General features: G+C 35.1%; 1 protein-coding gene and 1 non-coding gene across 2 annotated transcripts in view; both read left to right on the top strand.

Annotated features, from left to right (window-relative positions):
* Positions 1 to 9,290, top strand: part of C8H7orf31 (chromosome 8 C7orf31 homolog) — a 30,866-nt gene extending 21,576 nt beyond the window's left edge. Inside the window, 10 exon segments of the mRNA XM_053743437.1 lie at positions 1,107 to 1,195; positions 4,079 to 4,100; positions 4,103 to 4,141; positions 4,144 to 4,251; positions 4,544 to 4,635; positions 7,780 to 8,049; positions 8,051 to 8,107; positions 8,109 to 8,460; positions 8,463 to 8,555; positions 8,558 to 9,290. Of these exon segments, the coding sequence (XP_053599412.1) occupies positions 1,107 to 1,195; positions 4,079 to 4,100; positions 4,103 to 4,141; positions 4,144 to 4,251; positions 4,544 to 4,635; positions 7,780 to 8,049; positions 8,051 to 8,107; positions 8,109 to 8,460; positions 8,463 to 8,555; positions 8,558 to 8,601 (1,166 nt within the window). The 3' untranslated portion in view covers positions 8,602 to 9,290.
* On the top strand, positions 2,372 to 2,445 carry Trnam-cau (transfer RNA methionine (anticodon CAU)). The gene has a single exon. It is a non-coding gene; the product is annotated as a tRNA-Met (tRNA).
* Positions 9,291 to 11,931: the final 2,641 nt, after the last annotated feature.

Below are 11,931 nucleotides of genomic sequence, written 5' to 3'. Positions count from 1 at the left end.
ATTCTTTCTGTGCCTCAGTTTCTTTTATTCACTGAAGTGGAAATAAAAGTATCTTTCTCATAATAATGTTATAAAAATGCATGTGATGATATATTAAAAAAACAGTCCAGTGGCTGGCACATAATAAGTGTTCAATAAACGCCAGCCTTTGTTCTTATATATGAGAATGGAGCTGGGAATTGGGGGTGCATGCCTATAACTCCAGCTATTCAGGAAGCTGAGGCAAGAGGATCACAAGTTCACAGCAAGCCTGGGCAATTTAGACCATCTCAAAATAAAACAGACTGGGGATGTAGCTCAATGGTAGAGTGCTTGCCTAACATGTGCAAGACTGTGAGTTCAATCCCTAGTACCACAGGAAAAAAATAATAATGGATGTTCAGAGCATTCTTTAGCTTGAAATTTAGGATGAGACCAGAGGCAGCCATGCTGTAATTGGTAATACTTATTAAATACAAAACAAAACCTAAGAAGCTGTATTCTTTCAAATGTTCTCTTTCGGGCTGGGGTTGTGGCTCAGTGGTAGAGACTTGCCTAGCATGTCTCTGGGTTCGATCCTCAGCACCACATAAAAATGAATGAATGAATGAATGAATGAATAAATAAATAAATAATAAAATGTTCTCTTTCACTACCTCTTTGGTAAGCAAGTACAATTCCATTTTTTTTAAACTTCTGATATTTGGATTGAGAAAAGCCAAAACAGGTAGTAAAGAAATGTATTTGCTGAGCCTCCAGAGACGAGAAAGAAGATCCAGGAAGAATTATTACATATGCATGCCCTCTATCCCTGCTGAGAACACTAAGGTTAGAGACTCATTCTCACTCTGGCCCACATGCTGCTCATATTAGGCTCAAGAATTAAAGAGTAGGCTGCATCTTGAAAGTTGCAAGGAAGGGGATAGGAGTGTAGCCCCTCAGCATATGCAAGGCCCTGAGTTCAATCCCCAGTATCAAAATTCTAAAAAGCTATACTGTATAGCTGTATTGTACAAGAGAAATCATCTCTAACCTGTACTATTTTTATTTGCTTCATCCATAAACCCATTTGTTAAAAGACTGTTCTTAAGTATTCAGTGTAACAGTGTTTTTCTTGAAAATTTCAGGTAATCCTTACAGATATGAACTGCTCGATTTTCTCTCGGATTCAAAGAAGAAAGCATTGACGTGGCCAGGTCAGGGTGTGTATTATGATGTAAGTTATCTTTCAAAATGTGTGTTTTAAGAGAAAGTACAATATATTTTTACCCAATAGTTTCTAAAACTCCAAAAGATGAATTTATTTGCTGTTTATGTGAAAATTTTGAGATTTTGACTATGGCTCACGTTTTCCAATTAGCTGATTTCACATACTTTTGTTATGGAACATATCCATGGGTTATAAAACAAAAAGTTCTCCCCAGAAAGATGGTGGGCAAGAACTGTGTTTCACACACATTATGTTTCACACCCTTAAACCTGTTCTTACAATTCATAATATGTCAAGCTATTCAAAATATGCAGAGTAAATGGGAGATTTTCAGAAAGATTTATGAACTATTATTGTTCCCTCATTATTAGTACACTTAAAATAAACTAAAACAAGTGCTACCATTTACTGAGAAATTTCTTTTCCCTAAGCATTTTAGATATGTCATTTAATTCTTATAAAAATCTCATGAGTATTATCAATTCCGTTTTATAGATAAGAAACTGAGGCTCAGAGAGTTTGTGACTATGTCATGATCACATAATTCATGTTTGAGAGACTCTAATCTATGCTGTTAACCTCTGTACCCTAACTAGCTTCAACCCACATCCATTAGATAATTCCTCTGAGAGTAGAACCCATAGCAAGAATTCCTGTTCAAAGACTTGTAACTCATATTTGTGGACCAATAGTCTTGTCTCTCCTTCTTCTCCATCCTAAGCCCAGGGGAAGAGAAAAGACAGATAACCTGATAAGCAATCACTAACATGTGTCACCTGGCTACAAAAGAGAAAACTCTAGAATCTGTACTTTAGTATTTTTTTTTCCATCCAAATCAATAAGAAAATATGTATAACATATTAGTAAAGTGTGAATTTTAAAGAGGCTCAGCCTTATCAACTCTGTGACCAGGTAATATATTTAATCATTTAATACCTCAGTTGCCTAGTAGATAAAACAGGATTGGTAGTAAAACTGTTGTCCTAAGAATGAAATCCATATAAAAGCACCTAGCAGCAGATTATTACATAGTAAGCGCATAATAAATTTTAACTGCTATCAGCATTATTTCAATGATTATAATACTTGGTTGACCTAGCAACATTAAGAAATGGGTAACCCTGGAAAGAAGAATGTTCCAAATAAGATGGTTTAACCTTTTAAAATTTAATTACTGGGGACTGGGGATATAGCTCAGTTGGTAGAGTGCTTGCCTCATAAGCACAAGGCCCTGGGTTCAATCCCCAGCACCACAAAAAAAAAAAAAAAAAAAAAAAAAAAAATTAGTACTGGGGCTTAGTTTTTATTTATTTAATGCTTTATTTAATGCTTTTTTATTAGTGAATTATAATTATACATAATAGTAGGGTTCATTTTGACATGATCATACATGCATGAAATTTAATTTGCTCCATTTCAGTCCCCAGTGGCTTAATTTTAACAAAATATTTTTAAATGCTATCTTGGCTTCATCCTTCTGCATTATACATGTATGAAGTCTGTGCATTCAGGATTGACAGATCTCTAAGTACCTCTTTCCCACCCAGACCCAGAATTGCCCTATGTTGTTGTCTCTTTGGCCTGACTCTTCCTCAGACACATCCTCCCAAGGGTTACAGTGTTCTGAGCTAGTATTTTATCAAGGCCAGAGAGGTAACCAGAGATGGTTGTTGTCTGGAAGTAGGGATGATGGGAAGGTAGAGCCAGTAGAAAAGAGCAGTGAGGGGTACTGCTGCAGTTGGCTCTTCCTGGATCACCATTTAGTGGTCTAAATTTGAACCTGTTCTTCTAAGGTTAAAAAGGTATTTTGTTTGAATAGGAGAATGAAACATAGTTTATATATCAGTTTACTTTCTTGACTTAAACTATTTAGACAAATGGAATATGGACTTCCATTTGTACCTTAGCTCCAGACTCTGCAAATGTTAAGGGTGGGCTTGGCTGTGAGGGCAGTGAGTAGCATAATGTTCAAGAAATGTTAGTTTCCATACTGTTGCCACATCCGTACCTCTGCACCTGCTATTCCAGTTCTGCATTGTCATTCAAGGTCCAGTTCCTATGGTATGACAGAACATGGCCCTTGGTCTTCTCCTTCCCATCCCACTCCCTACCCTGCTTCTTGATTCAGCTAGAATCGATCCCTTCTTCTTCTGAACTTCAAAGTCATTTTGTTTTAACTTATTTTATAGCAAAGAGCTACTTACACTCATTTGTGTTCACATCTTATATCCTCTAGTAGCCAATATACTCCTGGATGGCTGGATTTATTTCTGACCTGTCCTTGTTTCTTTCCACTACTGTGTACACATAGGTGCTCAAAAAGTGTTTACAGAGTGTCATCAATCTTAGAAAAGATGAATTTCTAAGTAACCAGAAACACTGCAATGAAACTCGTTCTATTATGTTTACATGCATATCTCTTTTTTAAAATACAAAAACTCATGTGTCTGAAGAATGAAAATTGTATTTGCATTTGAGTGACTTACCTTCTTCAAAAAGTCATAAAAGTCATCATATGGTTTCATGTCAAGCAAGGAAGGAACAGTAGAAGCCACACAATTTTACCTATCTCAGCCAAAAGAGTACCTCAGAACCTTTTGTATCTCTAACAAAATTTTCCTTGTGGTAGAGTACCAGAATATGTCCCCTAATGTAAGTTATCAGAGGCTTTTAGAAAAGACCTTCCCATTTTTTGATAAAATGTTTAAGTCTAAATATAGTTACAGTTACAGCCACCTTGCCTAGCTTGAGTATTAGTAATTAGTGAATTTTTTTTAAGTATCTGGCTTCAGCCTAGAATTTCCTTTGCCCCTTTCCTGCAGAAATAGTGAGTCTGCCCTTACTCTCCTAGATGACATTAATCGCAATAATCTTTATGTTATATTCTAGTTTCCTAAATGTGTTGAGAAAAATAGCCAACATTCTACCCAAAACCCTCCTAAACTTTTGCTCCAACACTTCATTAAACTCATGGGATGCTCTTAAGTCCATAAGAGAAGCCAACATACGAAGAAATCTTGAAAGGTCCCATTGGCTCTCTTCATACAATCATGATTTCACAGGTATGAGTTCTCATTAATACAGGTAAAAATGAGAACAAAAATGGGGTATTTAACAAATGCTTTTATACATTTTCATCTTATATTTTCCCTGTTTCTCAATCTAAGTATTAATATTAATTAAGAAGGGTAGTAAGTTTCTCCTAAGGGGTAGCGGGGAGAGGTAGGGTTGGTTTCTTCCATTTAATTGGTTTTAATTATATTATGAAGGAGATGGGTATATAACTACCTAGAGTAATTTAATTATCATTCTTCATTTACTCTACCAAAATAATAAGCCAGTGTTTCCTTTAAGGTCTGGGGCCCACAAACCCCCTTGAGCTGGATGATTACCATGAAAAGGAAGTAGCAGAATTAACTGGACAGACAGGATTTGACCCACAGCCTGTAAGTAATTGCAGTCAATTCTGTTATTTAAAGGGAGAACATCTAGTGTTGGACTTCCTGCTTTGCCCACTTTTTATTTCTGTCATGAGTACTAGTGGCCAACCTAGCAAAGAGAAAATTTAAGTAATTTTAGAAGTTAATTCTGAACTGTTTGGAACTGATTTGAATACACTGTGTGGAAAAACAAAGTATCTTTTCTTCACATTGCTATTTTTTTAACAGACTTTCTACTGTGCTACTATTGCTAAAATATTACTTACAAAGCAATTGGTTTACAAAAGAATAGAACTTAGCTAGTAATTCAATGAGATTCTTAGTAAATTCTGGATCTTTGCACATTTGTATATCTTGTACATTATCATTGCTTTTAAAGAAATAGACTTCTTCCTGATATCCACAATAATTGAGAGTTGGCTGAATTACAATCAAAAGCCAATAAATTCTCTACCTATATCAATAGAGACTTCTTAGTTGATTATGTGAAATGGCCTGGAAGAAAAGATCAAGTTCTTTCATAATAGGAGGTATAATCCATTGATTTCATTACATTAAAAAAAGAAATGACCTATTAGTATGCATATGTGATTTTATTTAAGAACTTAATTTTTTCCTCTACAGCTAGAAATTTTAAAAACAAAATTAATATTATCAAAGATGTCAACTATGGAAGACGCATAAAAGATGACTATTAGAATTATTTCAGAATGAACTCTAGACTGAGATGCACATTCAGTTTACATTAGCTTCAGCATTTATCTAAGTGATACAGAATCATAAAACTAGAAATGGGTCTGTACACTTTTATCATTCACCAAATAGCTTTTAATTGTCTTGATTTTTCTCTTGCAATGTGGATTCTCTATAGCTAGACAATATACGCATACGCTGACACTACCAGGTGTGTTCAACAACTGTCCAGATTTCCATGTGACCCTGTTGGGTTTAGCCCCTCAACAAGCAACTTTATCATTTTTACAGAGAAACACATGTACAGTTATACAAAGGATGCTTGTGAAGTATACTGAGCACAAAATGTGCTAGTAAATCAACAAATATCAATAACAAGATAAAATATATATAAAGTCACTGGAAATTTAAAAGAAAGTTTCAGTAAATCTTACTGACTTATAACTAAAATATAAACAGTAGACTCTGGGAAAGCATGTTTTAGATATGGATATGAACTTTTTTTGTATAGAATAAAATAAAGGTATTAAAAACTGCTTGTTGCATAAGGGATACTGTCAGTCTCATATAAGCCTGCTTTTTAATGACAAATTTAACAAAGCATGTCACCTGGAATTTTTCTTTGTAGTGTATTTACTCAAGCCAGGCACAGTGGAGCATGCCTGTAATTCCAATGGCTCAGGAGGCTGAGGCAGAGGATCTCAATAAAAGTGAGGCACTAAGCAACTCGCTGAGACCCTATCTCGAAATGAAATGCAAAATAGGGCTGGGGATGTGGCTAGGTGGTCAAATGCCCCTGAGTTCAATCCCTAGTATACTCCTCCCTCCACCAAAAAAAACAGTATATTTACTCAAAGTTGATTAGCTAAAAGTTAAAAAAATTGTTAGTAACTCAGTATGGAAATTCTCCAGCTATAAACAGAATAGTTTCAAAAGGATGATCCTAAGCCCATTCTTTAAATCCAAGCTACAGTTATTATTTTCTCAACATTCTCATTTTTATTCTCTCTTGTCAATTCCATCATCATATATAGTCTTTACTTTTTCTTCAGTATATTACTATAAATTTTTAAAACATACAGAAAAGTTTAAAAATTTTAGTTAACAGCCATATACTTAACCATGCAGATTCTACCATTAACACTTTACTATACTTGCTCTATTACATAATCTACCCATCTTTCTATACCTCTAGTCATCCATCGATATATTTTATTATTTTTAACATGTTTTAGAGAAAATTGTAGATATTAGTGTAGTATATTTCACCCCTAAACATTTGACAGGCATCTCATTAACCAGATTTCAGTATTTGTTTGCAGTTTTTTTTTTCTTTGAAAGTGAAATATATTAGTTGAAATTGCACAAATCTACACATTTGAGTTTTGATGAATGTATATACCTTTGTAATCCAGAATCCTATCACAATATAGAAAACTATCATCATCCCAGAAAATTCCTTCATGCCCTTCCCAGTCAACTTTTTCCTCTTACTGCCACTAGACACATCTCTATTAATAATACTTTGAATATACTCCCTACTTTTGAAGTTTCTAGTCATGACTGAGTTCATAATATTTATAACACATCTCAAAAAGAATCATAGACTTCTTAACACATTTCAAAAATAAGCACAGATAGACTCGGGTGTACAGTGACAGAGCATGGACAAGAGCCTGGGTTCAGACCCCAGCACCAATAAATAAATAAATAAGCAGGCACAGACATAACACCTCAGACCAGTGCTTCTCAAAGCATAGCATGTTACCAGCCTTAGCAGCACTGGAGATGCTTGTTTAAAATCTAGATTCATACACTGGGTGTATAGCTCAATGGTACAGCATGTGCTTAGCATCCCTGAGGCCCTAGGTTCAATACCCAGCACCTCCCCCACAAAAAATTTAGATTCCTGAGTCCCACTGTAGACCTTCTGAATCACAATTTTAGAAGGCCCAGGTTAGGAATTTCACTTTCTGCCACCTTTGAAGGTGATTCTGATTCAGTCAAGGTTTAAGAATCCTCATCTTGGACTAAATAAAGAAGATTTTTAACTGATATTTTAATAGCTACACACAACTACTAATGCCATCTGTTGGTAATGGTCAGAAGTTATATTCCAGTGATTCCTTTATATTTTTGAAAGTTGGAAAGCAGAGTTCCCACATAGAAGTGTTTCTGTACAGCCAAATAAAAATATGTCCTTTCTATATTATCTAAAGTCAGTAAAGGAGAAAAATGTGTTTATTGCAATGTCTTTTTTGAGAAAAAGGAAAAAGGAGTTTTATTGTTTTGCTAGCAACAGCTACTGAAATATCTTTAAATAAATCTTAAATATTTTCGCCATGTGCATTCCTACACCCATCTCACTTTTACTCAGTGGAAATGGGATATGACTGTTGATCTACCATTTATTAATACTAAGCAATTAATTTTCTCCTTTCTCTTCCTTCACTACAGCAAGAAAAATTCCACCCTGTCTTAAAACCCTCCAGACCCTTGGAAGGGCGAATCGCCCGGCTTACTCAGAACCGACGTCCTCTGGAGGCTATTATCCAACAAAGACCACGTTCCTGTCCAGATTGTACCCCTAATGTTTTGTGTACTTTTCATACCTTTATACCCAGTTCTACAGAAATGATGGCACTAAGTGATAATATACCAGCTGGCATGACCCATAAAAACCAGGATATTGAAGAGAAGCTGAAGGAAGAACAAAGATTACTATCTAACGACCCACCTCCATCCTTCTTACTCAACAAAGGATTTGACGAGTATTTATGACCTAAAAATCATTTCCAAAAATCACAGATACTAAAAAGACAGAAGATTTGTACTGGAGACAGCTGTCATTAAAACCCCGACCTATATCTTACTGTAAATCAAGTGAATACATTCCCTATGAACATTCTAAATCTGCCTTACATGATCCATATAGTATGTGTCAAAACCGGATTAGCCTTACTAAACCTAGTATTTTACAAAATAAACCAGACATGGAAGCATTCAATTTAGAACATTATTTAAGTAAACCAGAAGAACAGCTGGGCTTGAACATGGAAAACAATGAAGAAATAAGACCTATTCTGGTTGGATTCCTAGAACTGGAGTGGGCCAAGCCTCAGACCAACCTGCTGGATCTTAGAACTCTTTCTCAAAAACTGGTGCACGAAAACGTTTCTATAAATCAATTCTAGAAGACCATAAAGACCTCAGGGATAAGTTGAATTCAGGGATGAACACCAATTCTATGGCCATAATTCCTATTATTTCTATAATTGAAGTATTCCTCTTCCTTCAAAACCCAGCTTCTTGCAAGAAAAGAAAAAAATATTACAGAATTTCCTTCATTTTGCTGCATGTTTCTAGAGTAAGCCATAATGACCTCATTAATGAGGTTTATGTTTTCAGGAATTTAAGTTAGGACCTAGAAGGGGAACCAGCAAAAGGTGATGTTCTGACTTCTTGAAAAGTCTGAATAATTTGGCAATAAAATATTACTACCAGAAAAATGTATACTCTAGTCTTATCTTCAAATTATAAAGAAGTTTTCCAAAATTTCATGAAAAGCAATGTGTTCAACAAAGTTTACATCATCATTTTCCAGAAAGTACAAATTTGAAAAAACTGAAATGCTCAAGAATTGAGAGATGATTCAATCTGTTGTACCTTAATAAAATAAATATGTGAATCCTGTCCTTTTATGAAAATGTTTGCACAAAATAACAAGTAGAAAAAGACAAAACTCAAATCCCTGGTTAACTGAGGAATGGACATCTCTACAAACCATATTACTGTAATAAAGTCAATATATGAACCTTGCTTATGTATGTAAGCATGTGGACAAAATAAGTCAATGGAAAAGATGAAACCCAAAATGTTCTACATGCATACAAGTTGCATGTTTCCTTCCCTTTCACATTCTGATAACTACTTTTTATGCAGATAAAATTATATTATTATGAAGATCTACCAATGGCTTTAATTAGTTACTGGTGTTTTCTAATTGTGGCAAGAAAGAACAGCTTGATATGTTATTCTAGAGCCCAACATCATTTTTGAAAATATCTTCCAAAGGCAAGGCAATACCAACAGGTACATTTTAAACATAGTTTATCATGAAAGTTCATGAGGAATGTATTTTGTATAAATTTAATTTTTTATCACCAACATGTCATTCAGTTACACCTCCTTAAAATTATCCTGGGCTATAATTAGGAAATTTTTTCCAAACTCTACACTATACAGAATAGCTATATTAGGTATTATGGGAGGTAAAAATGTGCAAGGTAATATAATAATGATGAAAACTGAAGTAAGTCAATCACATAACTATTCCCTGGGTTCTCCATCATTTTCAATATGTAATACAGGCTGGAGTGTAGCTTAGTGGTATAGCCCTTGCCTGGCATGCCTGAGGTCCTGGGTTCCATCCCCAGCACTGCAAAAAAAGAAAGAAAACAAAAAAGCAACAAGAAAAAACAAGACGTCTACAATAAGGGGGATATAGTAAACACATGTCTTAATGCTGATTTCATCCTTTCCAAACTTTGTAAGATGCAACTCTGAAGAATAGGAACTTGAAGTTTTGTACATTTTCCTTGGGTCACAGGGGGGTAGATTTGTTTTGTAACTTTCAGTGTTCATCACCCACCCCATCAACATACAGGGTGGCAGTCTTCTCTTCAGATGTTGTGACTGCCATCCTCTTCAACCCTCTTAAGAGGAAGGCAGCCCTATTCCTATCTCCACTGATTGTTAAGACTAATGGATTTGGCCTTATTGTTGACAGAATACCCATACTCCCCCAAGTAAGCTCATCAAAAGTTCCATCTTGAAAGTATTAATGGAGGTTTCCAGGTTAAGGTAGATTGAATCTATGCATCTAATTTCACTTACTCTAAATAAACACATTGAAGTGTTTTGTTACTGTTTATTTTCTCCACATTCTTGCCACACTGGTTAACTTTTGCTTTTGACATTAGCTGTTCCAAGAGGTGTGAGGTGATACCTTGAGTTTCTAATTTGCATTTTCCCATTTAATGCTATAATTGGGATAAGAAGTGTCCCTCAAACGCTCCTGTGTTTCCTTAGAAATATTTAGAGGTAAACGATTAGATCGTGAGAACTTGGACTAATGAGTCCACCCGAGTTTGAATGGACTAGCTAGATAGTAACTGTAGGCAGGTGGGGTGCAGCTGGAGGAGGTGGATTATTAGGGGTGTGCTCTGGAAGGGTTCATCTTCCCCACAGCTCTCCTCTCTCTGCTGTCTGTCCACCATAAGATGAATAGCTTTCCTCTGCTGTCATCCTTCCACCATAGTGTTCTGCCTCACCCTGGGCCCAGCGCAATGGACCCAACTATCAAACCTCTAAAACTGCAAGCCAAAAAAAAGCCTAAGTTGGTGTTGTTGGGTGATGTTGAACATTCTTTTATATATTTTGGCCATTTATATTGAGAAACAAATTTATGAATATTTTTACTGCCTGTGCATTTGGAGTCAATAATGCTTCTTTATTATCTCTTCAATGTTTGCAAGATTTTTCATAAAGCCCATTTTTTAATTTTTCAACTTTTCTTATGGATTCATGCCTTTTTCCCCTCCATCTTTCTTATCAGATGCTTATCTATTAGCCCATTACTTTCAAATTTTCTGTATCCTTAAGTTTTAGATATATTTCTTGTAGAGAGGCAATTATGGAGTTTTTGGAAAAATTCCAATTTGAAAATATTTGTCTAAATAGGTCTACTTTGGAGACATTGCAGGTTTGGTTCCAGACAACCACAATAAAGCAAATAACACAATAAAGCAAGTCACAAGAATTTTTTGGTTTCCCAATGAATATGAAAGTCGTATTTATATTTACAGTATACTATAGAAATATGTCTTTAAAACAATGTACATGCCTTAATTAAAACATAATTTATTGCTAAAAATGTTAATGGTCATCTGAATCATCAGCAAGTTGTAATCGGTTTGCTGGTGGAGGATCTTGCCTTGATGTTGACGGCTGCTGACTGATGAGGTTGCTTAAGATTTGCTGCAATAATTGTCTTCTTTTCATGAAATATTTCTCTGTATGACATGATACTGTTTGTTAACATTTTACCCACAGTAGAATATCTTTCAAAATTGGAGTCAATCCTCTCAAACTCTCCCATTGTTTTATCAACTAGGTTTAAGTAATATTCTAAATCTTTTGTTATATCAACAATGTTCACAGTATTTTCACCAGAAGATTGCACCCCAAACTTCATTTGCTCATCCATGAGAAGCAACTCCTCATTCACTAAAGTTTTATCATGATATTGTAATAACTCAATCACATCTTCAGGCTTCACTTCTAATGATAGTTCTTTTGCTGTTTTCTACCTACATCTGCAGTTACTTCCTGCACTGAAGTCTTGAATCCCTCCAAGTCAACCATTAGTGTTGGAATCAACCTCTTCCAAATTCCAATTTATGTTAGTATTCTAACATTCTCCTGTGAATCACGAATGTTCTTAATGGCATTTAGAATGGTAAATCCTTTTCAGAAGGTTTACAATATACTTTCTCCAGTTCCGCCAGAGGAAATGGTATCTGTGGCAGTTGTTGCTTTACAAAGCAA

This window comes from Sciurus carolinensis, chromosome 8 (genome assembly GCF_902686445.1).
Source record: "Sciurus carolinensis chromosome 8, mSciCar1.2, whole genome shotgun sequence".
Taxonomy (NCBI): domain Eukaryota; kingdom Metazoa; phylum Chordata; class Mammalia; order Rodentia; family Sciuridae; genus Sciurus; species Sciurus carolinensis.
Note: the sequence above shows the minus strand (reverse complement) of the source record. Positions and strands in the feature narration are given on the sequence as shown.